This window comes from Micromonas commoda, chromosome 11 (genome assembly GCF_000090985.2).
Source record: "Micromonas commoda chromosome 11, complete sequence".
In the NCBI taxonomy this organism is placed as follows: Eukaryota; Viridiplantae; Chlorophyta; class Mamiellophyceae; order Mamiellales; family Mamiellaceae; genus Micromonas; species Micromonas commoda.
Window position 1 is genome coordinate 627,530 of NC_013048.1, and position 17,522 is coordinate 645,051.

General features: G+C 65.9%; 11 protein-coding genes across 11 annotated transcripts; 6 read left to right on the forward strand and 5 right to left on the reverse strand.

The window, feature by feature from the left end:
• Positions 1 to 71: 71 nt before the first annotated feature.
• Positions 72 to 1,609, forward strand: MICPUN_62556 (set domain protein; the record flags this gene model as incomplete). The annotated part of the gene is made up of 2 exons (XM_002504897.1): positions 72 to 1,544; positions 1,601 to 1,609. The coding sequence occupies 2 exons, from the start codon at positions 72 to 74 to the stop codon at positions 1,607 to 1,609; spliced, it is 1,482 nt and encodes a 493-aa protein (XP_002504943.1).
• A 64-nt stretch (positions 1,610 to 1,673) lies between these two features.
• On the reverse strand, positions 1,674 to 2,801 carry MICPUN_86329 (predicted protein; the record flags this gene model as incomplete). Its single annotated transcript, XM_002505199.1, has 1 exon — positions 1,674 to 2,801. The coding sequence occupies one exon, from the start codon at positions 2,799 to 2,801 to the stop codon at positions 1,674 to 1,676; it is 1,128 nt and encodes a 375-aa protein (XP_002505245.1).
• A 193-nt stretch (positions 2,802 to 2,994) lies between these two features.
• On the forward strand, positions 2,995 to 3,571 carry MICPUN_109164 (predicted protein). Its single transcript, XM_002504898.1, has one exon. The coding sequence runs from the start codon at positions 3,023 to 3,025 to the stop codon at positions 3,488 to 3,490; it is 468 nt and encodes a 155-aa protein (XP_002504944.1). The 5' UTR covers positions 2,995 to 3,022; the 3' UTR covers positions 3,491 to 3,571.
• A 91-nt stretch (positions 3,572 to 3,662) lies between these two features.
• Positions 3,663 to 3,851, forward strand: MICPUN_62559 (predicted protein; the record flags this gene model as incomplete). Its single annotated transcript, XM_002504899.1, has 1 exon — positions 3,663 to 3,851. One exon carries the CDS (start codon positions 3,663 to 3,665, stop codon positions 3,849 to 3,851), a length of 189 nt encoding a protein of 62 aa, XP_002504945.1.
• A 432-nt stretch (positions 3,852 to 4,283) lies between these two features.
• On the forward strand, positions 4,284 to 5,956 carry MICPUN_62560 (predicted protein; the record flags this gene model as incomplete). Its single annotated transcript, XM_002504900.1, has 2 exons — positions 4,284 to 4,748; positions 4,841 to 5,956. The coding sequence occupies 2 exons, from the start codon at positions 4,284 to 4,286 to the stop codon at positions 5,954 to 5,956; spliced, it is 1,581 nt and encodes a 526-aa protein (XP_002504946.1).
• Positions 5,957 to 5,967: 11 nt separating this feature from the next.
• MICPUN_106265 (major facilitator superfamily) lies at positions 5,968 to 7,987 on the reverse strand (the record flags this gene model as incomplete). Its single annotated transcript, XM_002505200.1, has 1 exon — positions 5,968 to 7,987. The coding sequence occupies one exon, from the start codon at positions 7,985 to 7,987 to the stop codon at positions 6,008 to 6,010; it is 1,980 nt and encodes a 659-aa protein (XP_002505246.1). The 3' UTR covers positions 5,968 to 6,007.
• A 345-nt stretch (positions 7,988 to 8,332) lies between these two features.
• Positions 8,333 to 9,235, reverse strand: MICPUN_53406 (predicted protein; the record flags this gene model as incomplete). The annotated part of the gene is made up of 1 exon (XM_002505201.1): positions 8,333 to 9,235. One exon carries the CDS (start codon positions 9,233 to 9,235, stop codon positions 8,372 to 8,374), a length of 864 nt encoding a protein of 287 aa, XP_002505247.1. The 3' UTR covers positions 8,333 to 8,371.
• Positions 9,236 to 11,101: 1,866 nt separating this feature from the next.
• On the forward strand, positions 11,102 to 12,238 carry MICPUN_86144 (predicted protein; the record flags this gene model as incomplete). Its single annotated transcript, XM_002504901.1, has 1 exon — positions 11,102 to 12,238. One exon carries the CDS (start codon positions 11,102 to 11,104, stop codon positions 12,236 to 12,238), a length of 1,137 nt encoding a protein of 378 aa, XP_002504947.1.
• Positions 12,239 to 12,251: 13 nt separating this feature from the next.
• MICPUN_53407 (elongation factor tu) lies at positions 12,252 to 13,742 on the reverse strand (the record flags this gene model as incomplete). The annotated part of the gene is made up of 1 exon (XM_002505202.1): positions 12,252 to 13,742. The coding sequence occupies one exon, from the start codon at positions 13,740 to 13,742 to the stop codon at positions 12,306 to 12,308; it is 1,437 nt and encodes a 478-aa protein (XP_002505248.1). The 3' UTR covers positions 12,252 to 12,305.
• A 1,016-nt stretch (positions 13,743 to 14,758) lies between these two features.
• Positions 14,759 to 15,709, forward strand: MICPUN_62565 (ribosomal protein S8E; the record flags this gene model as incomplete). Its single annotated transcript, XM_002504902.1, has 2 exons — positions 14,759 to 14,796; positions 14,965 to 15,709. 2 exons carry the CDS (start codon positions 14,759 to 14,761, stop codon positions 15,707 to 15,709), a joined length of 783 nt encoding a protein of 260 aa, XP_002504948.1.
• Positions 15,710 to 15,740: 31 nt separating this feature from the next.
• MICPUN_103113 (predicted protein) lies at positions 15,741 to 17,454 on the reverse strand (the record flags this gene model as incomplete). Its single annotated transcript, XM_002505203.1, has 2 exons — positions 15,741 to 17,288; positions 17,434 to 17,454. 2 exons carry the CDS (start codon positions 17,452 to 17,454, stop codon positions 15,741 to 15,743), a joined length of 1,569 nt encoding a protein of 522 aa, XP_002505249.1.
• Between the last annotated feature and the right edge of the window lie 68 nt (positions 17,455 to 17,522).

Genomic DNA, 17,522 nt, shown 5'->3' on the forward strand with positions numbered 1-17,522 from the left:
GCCCTTCACCTCTAAACCCTCGCAGCAGTGGAAAACCTCGGGCGTTACGAGCTGAAGGAATCACTTTGGCGATGGCGACGGCGGTGACGGCGTCGGGCGGATGGTCGACCCCCTGGCGACGATACCCGCACACCTCGACGCGTGCCTCCATCTCTTCTCGCGCGCGTGTCTCGCGCGTGGACCACGGCCAGCCGGATCCGAAGGGGGAGGCGCTGGCGTCGTGGCTGAGGACCCATGAAGGGTTCGACGAGCTAGGGGTCCGAGTTCGTTTCGTTGGGGAGGCGCGGGGATTCGCCGGGGTCGCGGTCGACGGCGTGAAGGAGGGCGACTTGCTGGTCCGCGTACCACGCTCCGCCATGCTCACCGCGGAGGACGCGCGCTCGTGCCCCATCGTCGGTGACGTCGCGTCACGAGTCTCCGACACGGCCGCTTTGGCGTTGAAACTCCTGGCCGAGAGGGACGCGGCGGATGGAAGCGCGTGGAGCGCCTGGATCGCGACGCTTCCCACCTGGGAGGCGGTCCGTGAGACGCACCCACTCGCGTGGTCCAGGGAGAGACGCGAACGCGCGCTGCGGGGCTCGCCGACGCTGACGCGCCTCGAAGCGATGGTCGCGTCGAGCGTCGAAGAATACGAATCGATCGCCGCCGCGTGCGCGAACGCGGGGGGAACGCCGGCGCCTCGCGTCGAGGACGTGACGTGGGCGCGCGCGATGATATCGAGTCGCGCTTTCTATCTCGACGACGGCGACGACGACGTCGAAGGCGAAGGGTGGTGGCACGACGACGACGACGACACAGCTGGCGACGATGAGTGGTGGCCCGATCCGGCGGAATCTGGCGACGGGCTCGACGACGACCCAACCCAACCTAACGACGACGAGTTCGAAGCGTTCGGCGGGGTCGACGCCGCGCCCTTCGACGACGGCTATCGCCGCCACGATCCAACCGGCGCGTTCGTGGCGCTCGTGCCGTGGGCGGACGCGCTGAACCACTCCCCGGACGCGGATGAGCGTTCGTTGCTCTCGTTGACGAGGGACGGCGGGACGGGCGCGGTCGTCGCCGAGCTGCGAGCCTCCGCCGCGTACGCGCCGGGGGACGAGGTGCACGACAGCTACGGCGTCGGCGTATCCCGCGCGGACAGCTTTTTGCGGTACGGGTTCGTGGACGTGTCCGAATTAAAGTGCGAGGATAGCGTCGACGTGTCGGGCGAGATTTTTCTTCGCGGGTTGCTGGGCGGCGACGAGCCGGCGGAGCCGTTGTTTGCGCGGCTGGACGCCGTGGGTTTGGGTCCCGGCGAGACGTGCGTCACGGTCACCGCGCACGGCGTGGGGGAGTCAGCGCTGGCGTGGTGCGAGATGGCGGCGAGCGCTGCGAGCGGCGAGGACTTTGACGGGGACTTTGACGGGGACTTTGAGGATGAGTGCGTCGCGGCGCTCTCGCGGGTTTGCGAGGCGATGGCGGCGGCGTATCCCGAACAACACGCGGCGGCGGTCGGGTCCGAGAGGGGAGAGGAGCGGGCGTGCGGGGAAGACGCCGCAGCGCTGGTGTTGGCGTCAGAGCTTCGCGCGTTGACGGGGTTCGTCGAGTGGGCGAAGAAGAGAAAGGGTAGGAAGCTTCGGCGAATGAATGAATAAATGAACGAATGAACGAAAACGCAGTCGGAGGCTCCGCGCTCAGTCGAGGTTCTCGTCGCGACTCCACGCCCACGAGATGAACCCCTTGCGACCCATCCTCTGCACGTCCACCCTGACTATCCAAAAGAACGGCCTGAGCACCGCGCTGAGCAGCGGCCGTAAGATTTTGTTTCTTCTCGCCGCGGGTCCAATGTCGCTCCACGGGCTAGGCGTGGTGGTCGCGTCGGCGTCCAGCGATTCCATCCTTCGCATGTCATCGGCGTCTAGCCCGAACCCGAAGACGTCCGCGTTCTGCGCGATGCGCGCGGGCGTGACGGACTTGGGTATGACCACCACCCCGCGTTCCACGTTCCAACGGAGCAGCACCTGCGCCGGGGTCACCCCGTGTTTGGCGGCGATTGAGACGACAGTCTCGTCCGCGAACACCTTACCGCCCTGAGCGAGGGGCGAGTAGGCGGTGACCGCGACGCCGTTGGACTGGCACCACCGCACGAGCTCGGTGTTCGGGAGCAGGGGGTGCGACTCTATCTGGTTCACCGCGGGCTTTATGCGCGCGTCGCGGATCAGTTCCTCCAGCCTCGCCTCGGAGAAGTTGGAAACGCCGATGGATCTGATGAGCCCCTCGTCCACGCATCGCTCCAGCTCCCGCCAGCACTCGAGGATGCTGGCATCCGCGTCGTCCTGCAGCAGCGTGCCCCTGCGCCAACACACCGGCCAGTGGATCAGGTAGAGGTCGAGGTACTCGAGCCGCAGGTCCTTGAGCGTCTGGAGCAGCCCCGCGCGCACGTCGGCGGGGCGCCTCCGATCGTTCCACAGCTTGGAGGTGATGAATAGGTCGTCCCTGCGCGCCACGCCGCGGGCGAACGCGTCCGCGAGGGCCTCGCCGACCTCCTCCTCGTTCGCGTACGCCGCAGCGCAATCGAGATGGACGTATCCCCCCTCCAGGGCGGCCTTCACCGCGTCTCGCACCTGGCCCTTGGGGGCCTGCCACGTGCCCAGCCCGACCATCGGCTGCGCGGCCGACGACGAGAGCCTCACGGAGGTCTCGCCGGAAGCTGCCGCGGACGATGGGGCGACGGAGCTCGCGCGCACGTCGCGCTGTCTAGCGCCGGTGCTCGCCACGGCCGCCCGGGCGACACCGGGCGTGCGGTTCGAGGCGTAGCTCATGGTGTTAGTGGCGGTGACGTGTTTGATAGTCTAACCAAATACACATACAGTACGATAAGTGAGTTAGCAATTAGCAATCAATAACAGGTAATCGGTTCGTATGGGAGGCAGTCATGGATTCGATCGCGGATCTACTCGGCCAATAAGATCTCAGCGCTCGTGTCCAAATCACATTCGCGCCACGGTTGCGCTCCGGTTGAACGAACGCGAACGCCGAAGAGATGTCCGCCTCATCCATCATCGCCCCCCTCGCGAAGGTCCCCGCGAAGCTTCGTCGCTCCGCGTGCGCACCGGCTCGTCGCACCCCGGTCGTGGCCGCGCCGGTCGCCAGGCACCAAGCCGGTGCCTCCAAGAAGGCGGATGAGCTGGCGAGGACATTCACCGTCGGGTTCGCGTCCATGCTCCTCGCGACGCAGCCCATGGCTGCGGAGGCGAAGAAACCTTACGAAGGGCCGATGGCCGTGTTCAACAACCCGGCGGTCCTTGGCGGCACTTGCGTGGCGGTGTGCTGGGGCATCCCCCAGACAGTCGGGATGAGCGTCCTAAAGGAGAAGGAAGACAAGGGGCGCGCTCAACTGTCCAAGTGGGGCGTCGACACCTCCGACATCGAGCAGGGGAGCTGGGGCAGGATCAGGCAGATGCTGAAGCGCGAAGCGGAGGCGCGGGGCGAGGAAATGCCCAAGTTTTGAGCCCGAAGCTTCGCAGTCATCACGTAGCGAACGCGGCGGCGACGTCGCATCTTGTAAAAGATTCACCACCATCAGTCTGCCGGTCTGACTCGGTCACGTATTTTAGAATTTCGGCGACGCGGTTTGCGCACCACAGCCGAGAACGCGCGTAGCCCCTCGAAGGTGGAAAATCATGCCCGGTAAGGAGGGAGGCAAGGCTAAGCCTCTTAAAAAGGCGAAGAGCAACAAGGGCGAGCTGGACGATGACGACATCGCTTTCAAGGAGAAGCAGAAGGCTGACGCTGCCAAGCTGAAAGCTTTGAAGGAGCAAGCTGCTGGCAAGGGGTTTGGAGCCGGGATGAAGAAGTCCGGTAAGAAGTGAGACGCCGATAGCCACGTCGAGGTCGTCACGGCTTTGATGATGTATCCTGACCAGCAGAGCCGTGAGAGCTAACCCGTTCCCGTTCCCTGCGCGTGCCGTCACGCGACCGGCACGTGGTAAACCTAAAACCACCGCGTGATTTGACCCGCTCGAGGAGAGCGTACCTTCCGGGCTCTCTGCTCGCGGCGATGGCCCTCACGGCGCGCCAATCCACGCCCCCGGTGACCTGATGCAGGCTCATCGCGGGCGCGCGCGACAGCACGATCTGGGGCAGCGCCACCGCCCTTCGTTCCACGTCCCTCCAGTGCGCCAGCAACCTCGCCCTCAGCTCGTCCAAGTTTGGGCACACGTCCGCGTCGAGTTGGTTTTGCACCTCAGGTCGCGCGTCACCCGGGGCGCCGCTGCACGCCTTCGGCTTCACGCGCGCGTCCGATGAAGATTTCATCCCCTCGCGCGAGTCTCCGTCTCCCGTCCGCCCTCCCTGGTAGTGGACGCCTCCGCCGGACCGAGGAACCGAAACGGCACCGGAAAACTTTTTTGGTTTTTTCGCCGAACGAGTGGCCCGAACGGCCACGTCACGTGTCTCGTCACTCCGCCGGCAGCCGAGGCCGAGGGCACATGTCCCTCGCGGCGAGCGCCGCTAGGTCGGCGCGTCGAGCGGCGTTCGCGCTGGCGCCTCGATGTGCGTCGGCGGGGCCCACAGCGCGCGACGCGCTCTTCCTCGAGCGCGCATCGTCATCGTCGCACGCGTGGTCCACGACTCGCGGCGTGGCGACGCGCGTGGTGTCGTGCGGTAACGGGGACTTCGGCAGGCTCGGCCACGGCGGCGACGGCAGGGGTCGCGCGGGACTCGGGATGAGCGCGGAAACGTTCCAGCGAATGACGGGCATCCCCCAGGTGGCGACCGCGACCCGACCCATCCTTCCCTCGCCACCTTCGACGACATCATCGTCACTCACCACCCTTCCCTCCCCGCGCGCCATCCGCAGGGCCTGGACGTCGTATCGGCATCCGCGGGCGGGTCGCACACCGCCGTCGTCACCGCAGACGGTGCCGTGTACACGTGCGGGCTGAACGAGCACGGCCAGCTCGGCCACTCCCACGACGCCGGCTACGTCCCGATCCTCCGCCCGGTATCCGGCTTGCCCCAACACGACCGCGTCGTCGCCGTCAGCGCCGGTCACCACCACACGGTGTGCGTCACCGAAGGAGGCGAGCTGTGGGCGTGGGGCAGGAACGACGCGTCGCAGTGCGGGCTCGGGAGCGGCGCGCCGAGCGTAGTGCCGCTGCCCGCGTGGATATCGAGCGCTTCACCGGGAGCGCCCGGTAACCACGGCGCGGTGATGAGCGTCGCCGCGGGCCCGCGGCACAACCTCGCGGTGACGGATCGCGGCGCGGTGTACACGTGGGGGGACGGCAAGGAGGGCGTGCTGGGCCACGGCGCGGACGAGTCGTGGCGGTGGGGGTTCTGGGGACGTGACACGACAGAGCCGGCGCCGCGGCTGGTGCGCTCGCTCGCGGATGACGGGATCGAGGTGGCATCCGCCGCCGCCGGTCTCTGCCACTCGGTTTGCGTCGACCGCACCGGGCACGTCCACGCGTGGGGGCAAGGGAGGTTCAACCAGCTGGGCGTGGGCGCCAAGAACGCGCCCGCGTTCACGACGGAGCCCACGCGCGTTCCCGCGCTCGGACGGGTACGGGATCTAGCCGCCGGGGGTAACTTCAACGTCGCCGTCGGCGCCGACGGCTCGATGATCTCGTGGGGCGCCAACGGAAACGGCGAGCTCGGCCTCGGCAACTCGAACGACAAACGCGGGGACGTGCCGCGGCTCGTTCACAACCCTAACGCGGCATCGTTCGCGTCCGCGAGCGCGGGGTGGAGGCACGCGGCGGCGACGTCGAGCGACGGCCGGCTGTGGACGTGGGGGTGGAGCGGCAGCGTCGGTCAGCACGGTGTCGACGCTGACTCGACGGGTGGACAGCTCGGTTTACGTAACGGGCAGAGCGACTTCTGGGAGCCGACGCTCGTGGTGGGGTTACCGGGCAAGGCGAAGGCGGTGTCGTGCGGGTTCAATCACACCGTGGCGGTGCTCGAAGAGCCGTGACGGTTGTAAACGGTTGTAAACGGTTGTAACCTTCGATTGCAACGAACAAAATCACTTGGGAATCACCCCCGCGCGCGTGAGCTCTCTGTGCGCGACGCGGAGCAGACACACCGCGGCGAGCACGTTGAAGAAAAAGAGCATGAGGAACACCCTCGACCATCGCTCCTGGAAATCGTCGTCCACCAGATCGGAAGACGCGACCATGCGGGTCACGTTGGCCAGAACCTCGTGAGCCTTCTCCCTCCTCCCCTCGTCGGCGACGGCGACTTTCGCAGCCTCGAAAATCGCCGGCGCGAACGTCGCCTCGCTGACGTACCTTCCCAAATCCGATTCGTCGCCCAACGACGGCATCGTGCCGAACGCCATGGCGTTGGTCCGCTCCTCTCGATCCAGCTCGATCTCGGCGTCTGATCCCCTGGCGAGGTCGCGGATCAATCCGTTGACGCCGTGCGCGAGCCCCTTCTTCCGCCCGCCCGCCATCGCCGCCGACGTCTCCACGCCGAGCGTACCGTCCTCATCGTCGCTCCATTCCCGTAACACGTAATCCGTCGCGCCGCTCGCCATGTCCTCGGTGATGTTGCCGGTCAACCTCGGCCTGGAGTGCGCCTCCACGAGGTCCTCCACTGTGGTCTCATTACCTTTGACGGCGTCGTCAAGAACCTTCTTGATCTTCTTAACCGTCTTTGACTCCCCCGCGCTCGCCACCTTCGCCACGAGCGTCTGCCCCACCGCCGCACCCAGCGTCCCTATGCCGTCGATCAGCCCCGAGAGCGACGAGACGAGCCCGGGCTTACCGAGCTCAGCCGCCGCCACGCCGAGGTCGACGCTCACCGCCGTGCCGTACATGTGCGCTGGTCCGCCGGTGAACACGCCGATGATGCCAAACGCGACGGCGTAGTGAGGAATCGACCTCTGCAGCGCCGGAAGGAACAGCAGGGGTAACGCGCCGAATATGTACGACACGAAGAATCCCGGGGACCTGGTTCCCCCGAAGGCGTCCGTGACGTATCCGAGCAGCGTGCACCCCACGATCATCGCGACGTCGAAGAGGACGGTGAGGTTGTCCGCCGCTGCTTGGCTGCTGAGAGTGAGCGTGAGGTAGTACGGCATCCAAAAGAGGATGGTGTACGTCACCGTCTTGATGAAAAAGTAGGACATGGACCAGTCCAGCACGCCCGGGACGGACCACGCCTCTTTCAGGCCCGAGAAGACGCCGGTGATGTTCGCCGGCGGACGCGTCTTCATCCCCTTGGCGCCCTCCTTCGCATCCGGCAGAAGCGGCGCGTTCTCGTCCGTCCCGGGTGCCTTGTCACCCCCGTTCGTACTCTTGTTCAGACCGATCCACGCGCGATCCTCGACGCCGAACGCCAGCAGCAGCGAAACCGCCGCGAGATACACCGCGATGGCCCAGAACACGTTGGTCCACTGCTCCGTTGTCTCGCCGGGCTTTTGCGCGTGGGACCCGACGCCGCCGCTCCGCTCCAGCACGTGCGTCGCGACGGACAGGCCGATGATGTCGCCCGCCGCGCCGGTGGTGCTCCACATGCCGAGGACCAACCCGCGCTTCTCCGGGTTCACCCACCCGGACGTCACCGCGACGAGGTTCGGAAAGCCCAACGACTGGATGAACCCGTTCACCGCCCACAGCGGGACGTACAGGAGCAAGCCTTGGGTCCACGCCTCGGACTTGTCCGTCGGCAGGTCGGTGATCCAGCCCATGGACAGCAGCGCCATCGTGGCAATCACCAACGCCGTCCCCGCCAACCCCACGATCGCCATCGTCTTGTTCCCGTACCTCGCGCCGATCGATCCGCTGAACAGGAGTCCAAAGCCGTAACACACGAGGAATGTGGTGTCGAGGTACCCGAGCAGCTCGGTCGGGAAGTGCAGGCGACGCTGAAAGTCGCCCTTGACCGCGACGAACGCCTCGCGGGAGGCATGAAACGACGCGCACGACACGTACGTCACGAGCACCGCCCAGTACTTCCGCCAACCCGGGGGCGGCGGGGGAAGGTCTCCCGTGGGCACCATAGCTCCCCGAGTCGGGCGCTGCACTCCAAGCCTCGGATGTGTCGAAGACGAGACTCGCGAACCGGTCGAACGCCGCTCACCTCGACGCCGTCGCGCTCCCGCCGCGACGCGTAATTCCCCGCGGACTTTGCTCCCGGCGAATCCACGCCGTCAACGACCGGAAGTCGACTGAGTCGCCGCCCGTCGCGGTCGCACTCTGGCCTGCGGATCGAGGGAGGAAATATAACACCCCGTGGAGCTTGAAGCGGAGAATCTACGGTTCAAGGAATCAAGACTTGCGAATTATTAGCGCGCGGCGCGAAGAAGCGATTACCTGAGGGTAATTACGATCACTATGACAAACAATACCCATAGAAGTCCCTTTTTGCATAAATTAATTAATTTCTAGCCCACCGTCGGAGGCACGAAATCCGGGTTGTAGTCGGTATCGCGCCTTCTCAGGTTGTCGAGGATCAGGTTGAGCTTCCTCCCGTCATCGAACATGTCTTTTGCCATCATCATCCAACCCGCGAGACACGCCACGACCGCGGTGGAGTACATGCAGGTGGTCTTGTACGCCTTATTCCAGCTCGGTCGCTCCATCCACCGCCGCAGGTACGGCACCACGGAGGGAGCGCCCAAGTCCGCCAGGCTCGCGCCCTTGTCCATGGCGACGGGATCGCCGCACAGCCCACTCTCCGCGATGTTGTGCGAGAAGAAGAGCGTGGTAGCCGCGAACACGTCCGCCTTGCTCGGGGTGTCGCCCCCGATGAACGGCGTGGTCAGACCGCCAATCATCTTCTCAAACTCGGCCAGCCCGGCCCGGAAGTGCGCGTTGCAGCGCTCCCTGAGCGCCGCGCCGGTCTCGCCCTCGATCGGCTCGAGACCCGCCTGCTTATGAAGCCCCATCGCGAGGCCTTTGCCCGCCTCCTCTTCGGTTGGCGCGATGTATCCGAGGATCATGCCAAACGCGACTGCGTTGGCGTATTTTTCAATCTGCTCGACGGTGATCGGCCCTTCGCGCTCGCAGAGCTCCTTGAACTTCTCGTTCTGCTCGCACGCGCGCGCGATGATGTCCTTAGACTCGCCCACCCACTGCCCGTCGTCCAAACCGCCCGGAGAGCCCATCATCGCGGGCGTTTCGGCCTTGTCGTACGCGTTGATGAACCAGTCGGGCTTATCGCCGGCGTCGATGAGAAACACCTCAAACTCGACGCCTGATTCGATGAGCAACAGCGAGATGCGGGCGCAGTACGGGCAGAAGGGCATGATCGGGCCGAGGGCCGCGTCGCCGTCGACGAGCTCGCCCGCGGTGTTCCTGCCGCCGTAAGATGCGCGCGCGGAGAGGACAGCCTTGAAGGGCTTCCCCGCTTCGGGCTTCCTGTCCCCGGGGCCTGGCTCTGGACCGTAGAGGTAGTCGCCCACGTATGGGCTGAGGCCCTCGGGCCAAGGGACCACGGGCTCGTCATCCTCCTCCTCTTCGTCCTCCTCTTCTTCCTCCTTCGCTGCCGCTTCGCCTCCCTCGGCCGGTGTTGGATCCTCCGCCGGCTCGGGCTCTTCAGCGCTCGGAGCCTCCCCGATGACCGGGGGATGCTCCTTGCCGTCGTATTCGACGTCGAGTTCCCTGAGGCGCTCCAGGCACGTGTATATCCTCTTACCGCCGTCCATCACGTCGTGCGCCATCATCAACATGTTGGAGAAGTTTCTCATCGCCGGGGCGAACACCGTGCTCTTCGTCCTGTAGCATTTAAGGTAAGACGGGCGCTCCATCCACCGCTCGACGTAAGGCATCAGCGACGGGGCCCCGACGTCCGCCAGTTGGCACGGCGCGGCGGGATCCGCCGTGAGACCCCCGAGGTATATGTTGTGACTGAATAATATCATCGTGAGCGCGTACACGTCCGCCTGGTTCGGCTTGTCCCCGCCGAGGAAGGGCTTGCCGGATGACGCCAGCTCGGCGAAGATCTTCTCCAGCTCGCCAAACGCGTCGCGCGTCGCACGCACCATGCGATCCCTGAACTCGTCCGCGGGCTCTTCTTCCTTGATGAGCCCGGCCTCGCCGCCGAGGCCCATCATCAGCATCTTCCCGCCCTCCGTCGTCGTCCCCGCGATGAACGAGAGCGCGGAGGCGAATCCGGCGGTGGATGCGTGCTTCTCAATCGTCTCGACGGCGACGGCTCCCGGTTCGCACATGGCGAGGAGGTCGGCGTTGCCGCTCGCCTTGAGGTTACCGAGGATGACCTCGAACTCCCCGGTCCACTCGTCGCCGTTACCGCCCGGCTGACCGAGGAAGGCGGGGGTCTTGGCGACCTCGTACGCATCCTTGAACCACTTGGGTTTATCGGTCCCGTCGATGAGGATCGGGACAAACTCCATTCCTGACTCCAGCATCAACAGAGTGAGGCGGCAGCAGTAAGGACAGTAGGGCATGAGTGGGCCGAGGGGCCTGTCCCCATCGAGGACGTGGCCTGTACCGTACGCAGCGCGGCCGGAGAGGATCGCCTTGTACGGCACGCCGGGTTTTGGCGGACCGGGCGGGGCTGGGGTTGGCCCGAATTGGTAGTCCCCGATGAAGATGCTCGCGTTCTCGGGCCACTTGACGAGGGGCTCGTGTTCCGCTTCCTCCTCCTCCTCCTCCTCCTCTTCCTCCTCCTCATCTCCCTCTTCCGCAGGCGCGGGCGTGGGTTCGGGCGCTGCCTCCGGGGACGGTTCGGGTGCCGCTGCCACGGGCTCAGGCGCCTTCGGCTGGGGCACCTCGGGCTCGGGCTCGGGCTCCATTGGGGTAGCTGCTGGTACCGCGGGAACCTCAGCTTCCTTCGCCGAGGTGGGCGGGGGATCGTCGATCACCTTCGCCTTGGCGGGCGCTGGCTCCATGGGGGCCTCCCCATCCTTCGGTTTGGACGCACCGCAGCCCATCGCGCCGGTAGGTCAGACGAAATGTGATCCGCATTTACAAGCACCTGCAAAAGACACCTTCGTCAAAAGTCCGAACAGAATAACGTCATGAGCTCGGCCAATCAGAAGCCGGCATTTTGACTCAGCAAGCACCGTCAGTTTTGGCCCACTCTCTTCCATCTGCCAGGGCCAAATCCAAATCCGATGGCGACGAGGGCGTTCGTCAGCCACCGAGCGGCGATGGCCTCCGCGACCGGCGATACGCCCGCGGGAAAACCCCGCGTGGTCATAGCCGGGGCGGGCGTGATCGGCGCGTCGACCGCGTACCATCTCGCGGCGAATCACGGCATGAGGTGCACGCTCTACGACCAGAAGGGTGCGGGATGTGCCGCCTCGGGAAAAGCCGGAGGGTTCCTCGCCTTGGACTGGTGCGACGGTTCCCCGGTGGGGGAACTCGCCAGGGTATCGTTTGCCATGCACGAGGAGCTCGCGAAGACCCTATCCCTGGACTCCTATCGGCGCCTGACGTGCGAAGCCGTGGCGGTGGACGAGCGCGCGGTCGTCGCAGCCGGTGGAGTGGCCAAGCCCGGGAACAAGAAGCTGGAATCCATCGAGTGGGCGGACATCGGAGCGGTCGCGTCCAGACCCATGGGCACCGAGGAAACCATCGCGCAGGTCCACCCGAAGAGACTCACGGAGGCGTTCTTAGACGCCGCGAATGCAAAGGCGGGCACCGAGGTGGTGCTCGGCAAGGTGGAAGGCGTCGTTACACACGAGGTCACCGGCGAGGTCACCGGCGTCGTCGTGGACGGAGAGACGGTGCCCGCGGACGTGGTGGTGGTGGCGATGGGGCCGTGGACACATCGCGCGTCGACGTGGGCGCCCGGCATGCCCAAGGTGATCCTGGGGCAGAAGTACCACGCGGTGCTGATGCGGCCGGAGCGGGTCTTGACGCAGGCGGTGTTCTTTCAGGGGCTGGGCGATCCAGAGTTTTACCCGCGGGGCGACGGCGACGTGTACGTGTGCGCGTACCCCGACAGCCCAAACGTCGTGGACGAGGAACCCGGCGAGGTGGAGGTTCGACCGGACGCGGTTCAGAGGCTGGTGGACGTCGCGAGAGCGGTTTCGAGCGAGATGAAAAACGCCGAAGTGAACGGCTCGGGGCAGAGCTGTCACCTTCCCATCACCCAGGACGGCATGCCCGTCATGGGCGCGGTGCCGGGAACGAACGGGCTGTACGTGGCGACGGGGCACTCGTGCTGGGGGATACTAAACTCGCCGGCGTCGGGGGCGGCGATGGCGGAGCTGATAGCGACGGGTTCGGTGACGTGCGTGAAGAACTTTGACGCGTTTTCTCCAAAGAGGTTCGCGCGGTGACGGCGTTTAAACTCGTGCAACTCGTGTAAGATGTAGTTACAAACTCCTCAGTAAACCAATTTCGCATTTACTGGTCGTTAAGGTTAGAGTAGGGCTTGAGCTTGAGCACCTTGCCGATGGCGACCGTCTTACCCTCGTCGCGGAGGGTGAAGCGGCCGAGCTGGGGCACATCCGCAAACTTCTCGCAGCAGATGATCCCCTGGGTCCTGATCCTGACCACGGCGAGGCTACCTGACTTGAGGAAGAGCGCCTGTCCCTTCTTCTTCTCCATGGGCTTGCGGGTCTTGCCGTCGATCTGGTGCACAATCTTGATCACCTCGCACTCCTCCGTCACGGCGTGGATGTGAATCACGGCTTTGTACCCGGCAGTGAACAGCGACTTGTGCTCGAGGAGCTCGAGGATCGCCAGCTGGCACTCGATCTCCTGCGTGACGTGCACGGGCGCGGAGGGCGCGCACAGCACGAATCCGGACATGAGCTGCTCCTCCTCGATGCCCGACAGCCTGAGGCGGACGTTCTCGCCGGGCAGCACCTTGCTCACCTCGACGTCGTCGCGGTACACCGTGGCAACCTTGACCTTGATGTTGTTGGGCATGACTATGAGCTTATCGCCCCTGCGCACGGTTCCCGCCTCCGTCTTGCCCATCACGATCGTGCCCATGTCCTTGTGCTTGTCGAGGACGGGCATGCGGAACGGCGCGTCGGGGTTACGCTCGAGCGGCTCGAGGTTGTCGAGAGTCTCGAAGAACGACTTTCCCTCGTACCACGGGCACACGTCCTTGCCCACGGTGGTCTTCATGTTGGTGCCGTACAGGCCGGAGATGGGCACGTACTGGACGTCCTTGGGTTGGTAGCCGCAGGTCTTGAGGAAGGGCGAGAGCTTGGTGTTGATCTCGTCCCAGCGCTCCTTGTCCCACTTCACCGTCGGATCGTCCATCTTGTTCACCAGCACGATGAGCTTGGTGACTCCGAGGGTCTTGGCGAGCTGCGCGTGCTCGCGGGTCTGGCCGCCCCTCTCGAAGCCGGTCTCGAACTCGCCCTTCCTCGCGGCGATCACCAGCACGCCGACGTCCGCCTGCGCGGCGCCCGCGATCATGTTGGGCACGTAGTTCTTGTGCCCAGGCGCGTCCAGCACGGTGTACCTCTTCTTCTCCGTCTCGAAGTGCGCGCGGCCCACTTCGACCGTCTTACCCTTAGCCCTCTCCTCCTCGTTGGTGTCCATGATGTACGCCATGTACCAGGACTCGCGGTTCTTGTCCTTCGCCTCCGCCTCGTACTTCTGGATGGTTCGGTCGTCCACCATGCCCGCCTGGAAGAGGATCTGACCGCCGATTGTGGACTTGCCGGCGTCGACGTGCCCGATGAAAACCAGGTTGAGGTGCTCCCTCGGGTCGAAGTTGGCGTCGTCCGCGTTGTCGTCCGCGACGGGGGTGTCGCCGTCCTCCTCCTCGACCGGCGCGGGCGGAGGAGCCGGCTTGTCCTCGACCTTCAACTCGGCGACCATCTCGGCGAGCTTCTCGGGCTCGGGCGCTGCGGGCGCGGGCTCCTCCTTGGCAGCGGGCGGGGTTCCGCCGATGGAGACCACCTTGGCGGGTCCCCCGATGGAAACGGACGCCGCCTTCTTCGGGGGCGCGTCGCCGCCGATGACGAGGGTCCTGGCCTTCGCGGGCGCACCCTCGGGAGGCGCCGGTCGCTCGAAAAACTGTGGCGCGCCGTCGCCTCCGATCGTGACTTGCGCAGCCTTCTTCGGGGCCTCGCCGCCGATGACGAGGGTCTTCGCCTTGGCGGGAGGGCCGGACGGGGGCGCGGGGCGCTCGAAAAACACGGGGGGCCCGCCGGGCGGGGGTCCCGCCGGCGGCGCGGGGCCGGCGCCGCCCGCGCCCGCGGGGAGGTTGCGGGGCTTGAACGCGAACGCCGACGCGTTCGGGTTGAAGGAGAACGCGGGCGCATTCGCGTTCATCTTGGGCGCCCCGGGCGGGGGAGGCCCGGGCGGGGGTGGGGGCGCGGCGTTATCGTCGCTCATCGGCGTCGGCGGTGTCGATCCGGGCGCGCGGTCGGTCCGATCGGCGCTGGCGACGAGTGACCGGTGAACCGCCGCCTTACATACAGGCCCTATCGCGCGAGAAAAAAGAAACCGACCTTGCGGTCGGACCGAAGGGTCGACCGCGACTCAAGATTCTGGGTCTGATGCTCTCCACATTAAGTCAAGAATCGGCGCTCCAGACAGCCAGCCGCCTTCGCACCGCACATTCTTCGTCCGAGAGGGGCCACAGTGAAGAAACGCCGAGCGCACGTGGGCGCGTCTCTGGTGTGTTTTCCGTCTGGATTCGCGCTGCATTGAACGTCTCGGGGGACGACCTTCGAGCAGTGTCGTCGCGCTCGTTCGACCGAGACGCTTCGTCCGTGGTTTCGTCTAGCTAGCTACAGCTAGCGGAGCTGAAATTTATTTTGCGTGGCGGGAGCAGAGCGCCCGAGACACGGCACGCAGCGCCGACGGTGGGAGAGAGGGAGTGAGGAAGCATGCCTCAGAACGAGCACATCGAGCTTTTCCAGAAGCGGTGAGTGCATTTTGTGCCCCGAACGGTCCTTCGTGTCCCTCCTATGCGCTTCGTCGCTCGCCGAGCGACTCGTCTCCCGCGAGATGCCGCCCGCCGCCGCCGGAGAAATCTGGCCATCGCCCGACGCCCCACCACTGACCCCATCTCGCCCCCCGCCCGCCCCCGCAGATATGGTCGCCGACTGGATTACTATGAGAAAAAGCGCAAGAAGGAGGCGCGCGAGCCCCACAAGCGCTCGGCGGTGGCCAAGAAGCTCATCGGCCTCAAGGCGAAGCTGTACGCCAAGAAGAGGCACAGCGAGAAGATCACGATGAAGAAGACCATCCAGCAGCACAGCGAGCGAACCAACAAGCACAAGGTGGAGGAGGAGGCTGCACCCGGCGCCATCCCGGCGTACCTTCTGGACCGCGAGCAGACGTCGCGGGCTAAGGTGCTGTCCAACACCATCAAGCAGAAACGGAAGGAGAAGGCGGGCAAGTGGGAGGTGCCTCTGCCCAAGGTGCGGCCCATCGCGGAGGATGAGATGTTCAGGGTGATGCGGTCCGGGAAGCGACAGAAGAAGAGCTGGAAACGGATGATCACCAAGGCCACGTTCGTGGGACCGGGATTCACGCGCAAGCCCCCGAAGTACGAACGCTTCATACGACCCTCCGGCCTTCGCTTCACCAAGGCGCACATCACGCACCCCGAGCTCAAGTGCACGTTTCAACTGGACATCCTGGGCGTCAAGAAGAACCCCAACGGTCCGATGTACTCGTCCCTCGGCGTGCTGACGAAAGGTACGGTGATCGAGGTGAACGTCTCGGAGCTCGGACTGGTCACGCCGGGCGGCAAGGTTGTGTGGGGCAAGTACGCGCAAATCACAAACAACCCGGAGAACGACGGATGTGTCAACGGAGTTCTCCTGGTGTAATACCAACATCGGATTCATCTCTTCGCTACACTCACCGCCTGACGAACTCGCCCTGAGATTTCTTCAGCGCGGCCACCTCTTTCGCGAGCTCCCTCTGCGCGCCCCTCAGCTCCTCGAACATGGCGATCTGCTCCTCCTGCAAAGTATGAAACTGCTTGATGAGCTCGACGTGAACGTTTCTAACCTCCGCGTGAATCATTCGCCGCTGCTCCTCGAGCTGCTCCGCCGCCATCTCCCGCAGCATCTCCCGCAAGGACGCCATCGACCCGAGCGGCTCGTGGTGCGCGGACCCGCCGCCGACCCTCGCCTGCAAAGGCGTCAGCGCGAGCGGCGACGCGGCGACATCGTCCCCGAGGCTCGGTCTCGCCGCCGCCGCTACCGACTCGGGCGTCCCGCCCGCCGCCCGCGCCGACATCAACCGTTCGACACGGCGCCGAGAATCCTCCTTCATCGCCTCCATCCGACCCGGATCCACCACGTTCTCCTTACCCGTCGGCAGCGCCACCGCCGGGGACGGAAACGCGAGATCGCGTCCCAAATCGGAAGATGCCGGGGTGGACGCGAACGGCGCCGGCCGCGTCGCGCGCATCGGCGTCGGCGTGGTCGCCTCGCCAGCCGCCGCGAGCTGCGCCGCCGCGCCACCGTCGGCGGCGTGCTGCCACCGGACGGCGCGCACGCCGCCTCTCCGCGCGGCGCCGACGTGTGCGGCGGTCGTGTACAGCACCGCGCTCCCCGCGCCGCCGTACCCGGCCCCGAGTGAGGACGACAGCATCCTCGGATCGATCCACACGACCCGGCCATCCGCCGCGCCCGCCGCGATGACGCCGCCGTCGCTTCGCCACGACAAGCACCTCGCCTCGGCGCCGAGCGCGATGGACCCGACGCCCTTGGACGCGCCCGGGGCGTTGACGTCGAGCAAGGTGACCCGCCCGTCGCCGCACGCGGCGGCGACGAGGCCGGACGCGGTTGGCGAGAAGGACGCCTGCCAGCACGGCGACGCGCCCGCCGCCGCCTGCAAGTTTTGACCCAGCCGACGTATCCCGGTGTCCCACAGCTGGACCCTCCCGTCCATCGACGAGCTCGCGAGCATCTGCCGCCGGTGCGGGGAGTAGTGCAGGCTGGTGATGCCGCCGTCGGCGTCCGGGACGTCGGATACGACGCGCATCTCGCCCACCGCGAGACCCGAGACGGGCGAGTGCAGGAGCACGGCGCCCGAAGCGCCGCCCGACGCCACGTGCTGATCGCCGGGCGAGTAGACGACGGCGTTGACCTCGTCGACGTGCCCGGACAGGGTCTTGAGCTTTGACTTGCGCTTGAGGTCCCAGATGACCACCTCGGCGTCGGCGCCGCCGGTGGCGAGGTAGCGGCTGCCCTTGCTGAACGCCAGCGCGTTGATCGCTCCGTTCGCCTCGGCGACGTCCTCGGGGGCCTGGGGGATGACGCCGAGGAGCTCTCCGGACGGCTTGAGGAGGTGCGCGCGGCCGTCGAAGCCGCCGCAAGCGAGCGCACCGTTGGTGGGGCTCCACTGGAGCGCGCTCACCTCGCATCGGAGCGCGGTAGATGCGGTGCACTCGGCACGCTGGGGGGGTTGGGAGAGGAGGGCACGATGGTGAGTTTTGGGCGAGTTTTGAGATTTGCGCTCGCTAGCGGAGGGAATCGGAAGAGTCGCCGGCGGCGCGCACCTGCGAATCGGGGCGCCAGACTTTGACGTCTGCGCCACTGACCGTGGCCACCAGCTCCACCATGCTGAAGTGCTGGCGCGTGTCAACTGTGGGCGCGGGCCGTAGGCTCCTGAAGGTGTTTTTTTGAAATT

Excerpts from the sequence above, each read along its gene's own strand:
- MICPUN_109164 (XM_002504898.1), top strand. The coding sequence starts at position 3,023 with ATGTCCGCCTCATCCATCATCGCCCCCCTCGCGAAGGTCCCCGCGAAG.